Consider the following 5,053-nt stretch of genomic DNA (forward strand, 5'->3'; position numbering starts at 1 on the left):
GGATCTTAGTTCCCCGACCAGGGATTGAACCCAGGCCCACTGCAGTGGAAGTACAGGGTCTTAACCATTGGACTGCCAGGAAAGTCCCCTACACAGAGATCTGAGTTTTCCTGCTTGAGTTTAAAAGTCCTTCCCCTCCCCCCCTTTGTTTTTTTCCAGCTTTAAATTCTACTAATTGACCCAAGGCTGTAGGTCAGGCACCATTTCAAGGATATGGTAAGAACTACATTTCAAGGATATGGTAAGAACTGTAAATTTTAAGATTTCTCCTGGGAATACTTTTGTTCTCTCAAGGTCAGAATTGAAAAGATTAAACCAGCTTTCTCTACAGTTTTGGAATGTCAATAGAGTGCCATCCTGGCCATTTAAAAGTTAAATGCTTGCAAGTATTGGCTTTGTTCCAACTGCACACAAAGCTGGCCAGAGTTCCAGGGAGTGGCTGTTTATTAGGGAGCTGGTCAGTCTTTGAAGTGCAGTTTCTCTTTATTAATTTGGGAGCCTAATTCAGATATAATCTGAACAACCTTCTGAGGGCACTGTGATGGATCGCATGTGTGCTGCTCCTGAGTCTAGCTCCCCAAGGAGTTATTCTTGGGTCGGTTCGAGCCTCTTACATGTCTCGGTTTCTCCCTCCAGCAAAAACTGCTGTGCCCCTCGGCGAGCAGAATTTACTGAATGGTTGTAGTGGGGTCCCTTGTAGGACCGCAGCACATCTAAAGGATTGATCCTCAGATATGTCCACTAGGTTCTCAATAACCTGAGAAGGCCTTGTGGCTGGAAGGAGCAAGCGTTCCTTTTGTTTGGAGATGAGCAGTCTCAGTCTCTCATTCTACTATCAAATTGTTTGTTCAGATTATATATAATCTTTTTAATTTAAGCCAAATTTTAAAAAAGACCAGCCAACCCAATTCACTCCAAAGTTCCCCCCCAGGTCCCTGCCTAGGGAATGTACCATACTCCCTCTTAGGACTCCCAAGTCCCAAGAAAAAAACAGCTCGAATAAAATTCTGGATGTCATTTAAAGCAATGATGTCTGAGTATCAGGAGAAATCACCAAAGCTGCTGAGGAGTACCGAGAAGTGGATGCGTCTCAAAGGACCCATGCTGGTACCAAGCATCGGTTTGGGGTAGACTCCAGGTGTCCTCTGATAGGTGTCTCTGGTATCATACTGAGTACAACAAGAAAATGTCAACAAAAATTCAATTAAGAATCAAGGAGAAAAAAAGGGAATTTTATTCGAGCCAAACTGAGGATTCTAACTTGGGAGACAGACTCGCATAAAGCTCTGAGAACTGTTCTGCCTGTTAGAAGTCAAAGGCACAGTTGTATTCAATTTCAAGACAAAGGATCGTTCATCAAAATGACATACTGATAATTTTTCATGAAGTTCACCAAGGATACATACCCAGGTTAGTACATACAGAGGGAGCAGCAAGTCACCATGACCTCCTACAGAGTTGGGAAAGAACGGTATTCTTTTTTTATTTTTTTAACTTTATTTATGGCTGTGTTGGGTCTTCATTTCTGTGCGAGGGCTTTCTCTAGTTGCCGCAAGTGGGGGCCACTCTTCATCGCGGTGCGCGGGCCTCTCACTATCGCGGCCTCTCTTGTTGCGGAGCACAGGCTCCAGACGCGCAGGCTCAGTAGTTGTGGCTCACGGGCCTAGCTGCTCCGCAGCGTGTGGGATCTTCCCAGACCAGGGCTCGAACCCGTGTCCCCTGCATTGGCAGGCAGATTCTCAACCACTGCGCCACCAGGGAAGCCCAAGAACGGTATTCTTTTAAGAAGTTAAATCACTAGTGTCAGAAGAAAAAAATAAATTGATCTTCATGGTCGAGCAGGCACTCCCACGTTTGAGGAGCCGTGGTTGATGTGTAATGCAGATGCACGCTGCGCTTTAGGGAGGGAGGAGGCCCGAACACACACAGAGAGAGAATTTTATGTTTTTTTCTTGTCTTGCCTTAAAATACAAATTTTATTTCATCAACTCCAAGCACAAAAAAGAGATTATTTTTATCCCTATTTCTGAAATTTTATTTCCTAATATTTTTTATATGCTTACTGTATCTTCATCTCATGTAAAGGTGCAACCCAGGGGTCTTGTTTTGGCACACACAAAAAAAGGTATGTAGAAATCTGATCATGTGGTGCGTATTTACAAATGGGGAGGCAGGTTTCAGGGGGTTTGAGTCTGAAATTGTACTGCTATGGTATTTTCATTATAGTTACAGAAATAATCTGGGTTACACTATGGAGTCCATAGCTCACACGCAAATTATGAATATACATGTATTTCAAAAACTGCTGTTTGACTCTAACATAGAAATTGTTACAGATGTCATTCAACTTAGAAAGCATGATGATGTGTAATTAGTGATCATTATTATAAAGCACCCCAATGCGGTGGGATATGCGTGGGTAACAGAAGGCACATGATTCATTAAGGGTTATAAAAAAGATTACATTTTACTTACTTGTTGTTGTTTTCCTATTTTTTGGCCACTCCCCGAGAAATGTGGGATCTTAGTTCCCCGACCAGGGATCGAACCCATGCCCCCTGCAGTGTCTTAACCACTGGACCGCCAGGGAAGTCCCGACACGTTACTTATACATTCTAAATAAAATGGTGTCAAAATGCAATTCCAGAGGCCAAATCTGCAGCCTTCACAAGCACACTCTACTCTGGTTCTTTTGATTACTGTCTTTTATCATACTGTGTCTTCAGTTTCCAAAAATAAGACTAATTTTTATTATTTTATATATACAGCAGCCATTCCCTTTCAAAAGACAGGGAGACCATTGTCCCCCCCCCATTTTTTCTCCCACGTATGCCATCTCTAGTAACCCATCATTCTACTCACATGAAAACCTCATTCTCGCAATATCCTGTCCTGCTCTCTTTCATGATCAGCTGGTAGAGTAGGCCCTTCCTATAATCATCAACAGAGGCCCTGAGTCCTATCAACAAATCCAGAGAAGGGGCTGTGACCCCCCAAAGCACAGTAATTTAGAAAACAGTTTTACATTTATATTCTGTCACTCCATACATTTGTGTAGTTTTTCTTGAAGATGTATAATCTGATATCAAGTGAGGTATGAGTCCTGGCTACAGGCTTTGCCATACACACTGGTTTTACACGGTATCTCTCCATGATAGAGTCTTTTTTCCCTTCACTGAAACACAGTTCACATACAATATTTTGTTTCAGGTGTACTACATAATGGTTTAACAATTGCATACATTAAGAAATAATCACTTCGGTAAGTCTAGTAGCCATCTGTCCCCATACAGTTATTATTACTGACTATATTCCTTATGCTGTATATTACACCCCCATGCTTTATTATGTAACTGCAGATTTGTACTTCTTAAAGCCCTTCTCCTGTTTCACACACACCCCGAACCCTCCCTCCTACCTTCTGGCAACCATTTATTTGTTCTATGTATGAGTCTATTTTCCTTATATTTTGTTTTTTAAATTCCACATATAAGTGAAGTCATGTGCTACGCCATTCTCTGACATTTCACCTAGCAAAATACCCTGCAGAGCTATCCATGTTGTTACAAATGGTAAGACTTCATTTTTTTATGGCTAATATTCCATTATGTGTGTGTTTGTATGTATGTGTATGTATGTATCACATTTTCTTTATCCATTCATCTATCAGTGGACATTTAGGTGGCTTTCTTATCTTGGCTATTATAAATAATGATACAACAAACAACGAAGTGCATATATTTTTTTGAATTAGTATTTTTGTTTTCCCTAGGTAAATACCCAGATGAGCAATTGGTGGATCATATGGCAGTTCTATTTTTAATTTTTTGAGGATCCACCATATAGTTTTCCATAGTAGCTGCACCAATTTACAATCCTACCAACAGTGCACAAGGGTTCCCTTTTCTCCTCATCTTCACCAGCACTTGTGATTTGTTGTCTTTTTGATGACAGCCATTCTGAGAGGTGTGAGGTGGTAGCTCACTGTGGTTTTGATTTGAATTTCCCTGATGATTAGGGATGTGCCTCTTTTCACGCACCTGTTGGCCATCTGTATGTCTTCCTTTTCCATATGGGAGTCTCTCAGCCTGAGTAAGGCTTCGATACTTGCACAAGTTATGTGTCAATCATTACCTTTTAAGGTTTCTTTTTGCTGTGAATTGTCTGATGATCCCCAAAACCTGAGCTTTGAATAAAAGCATTGCCACATATGTTAGGTTTATGTTTGTTTTCAGTATGTATTTTCTGATGCCTAGTAAGGCTTGCAAATTGGGTATAAGCTTTGCCACACTGATTACATTTGTAAGGTTTCTCTCCAGTGTGGATTGTTTTATGTTGAGTAAGATATGAACGCATTGTAAAAGCTTTGCCACACTCGTTACATTTGTAAGGTTTCTCTCCAGTGTGAGTTCTCTCGTGACCCCAAAGTTGTGAACGTTGGATGAAAGCCTTATCACAGTCTTTACATTTATAAGATTTTTCTCCTGTATGAATTCTCTGATGTGCCATAAGGCTTGAACGTTGGGTAAATCCCTTGCCACACACGTTACATTTGTGTGGTTTCTCACCAGTATGAATTCTCTCATGACCCCAAAGTTGTGAAAGTTCAATAAAAGCCTTGCTGCACACATTACATTTGTGTGGTTTCTCCCCAGCATGCATTTTCTGATGCCTAGTAAGGCGTGAAAATTGGGTAAAAGCTCTGCCACACTCATTACATTTGTAAGGTTTCTCTCCAGTATGGATTGTCTCATGTTGAGTAAGATTTGATCGCATGGTAAAGGCTCTGCCACACACAATACATTTGTAAGGTTTCTCTCCAGTATGGATCTTCTTATGTTTGTTAAGGCTTGACCGCTCAGCAAAGGCTTTGCCACACTCATTACAATTGTAAGGTTTCTCACCAGTATGCAATTTCTCATGACTCCAAAGGAGTGAATGTTGGATAAAGGCCTTACCACACTCATGACATTTATATGGTTTCTCCCCAGTGTGCATTCTCTGATGATTTGCAAGGTGTGAATTTCGACTAAAGACCTTGCCACATACATGA

General features: G+C 41.1%; 1 protein-coding gene across 1 annotated transcript; it reads right to left on the reverse strand.

Moving 5' to 3' along the window:
• Nucleotides 1-1,040: 1,040 nt before the first annotated feature.
• Nucleotides 1,041-4,827, reverse strand: LOC133077762 (putative zinc finger protein 826). Its single transcript, XM_061172518.1, has 3 exons — nucleotides 4,450-4,827; nucleotides 4,267-4,411; nucleotides 1,041-1,169 (listed from the first exon to the last, which is right to left on the reverse strand). The coding sequence occupies exons 1-3, from the start codon at nucleotides 4,752-4,754 to the stop codon at nucleotides 1,041-1,043; spliced, it is 579 nt and encodes a 192-aa protein (XP_061028501.1). The 5' UTR covers nucleotides 4,755-4,827.
• Between the last annotated feature and the right edge of the window lie 226 nt (nucleotides 4,828-5,053).

The sequence above is a fragment of the Eubalaena glacialis genome, chromosome 18 (assembly GCF_028564815.1).
Source record: "Eubalaena glacialis isolate mEubGla1 chromosome 18, mEubGla1.1.hap2.+ XY, whole genome shotgun sequence".
Classification (NCBI taxonomy): Eukaryota; Metazoa; Chordata; class Mammalia; order Artiodactyla; family Balaenidae; genus Eubalaena; species Eubalaena glacialis.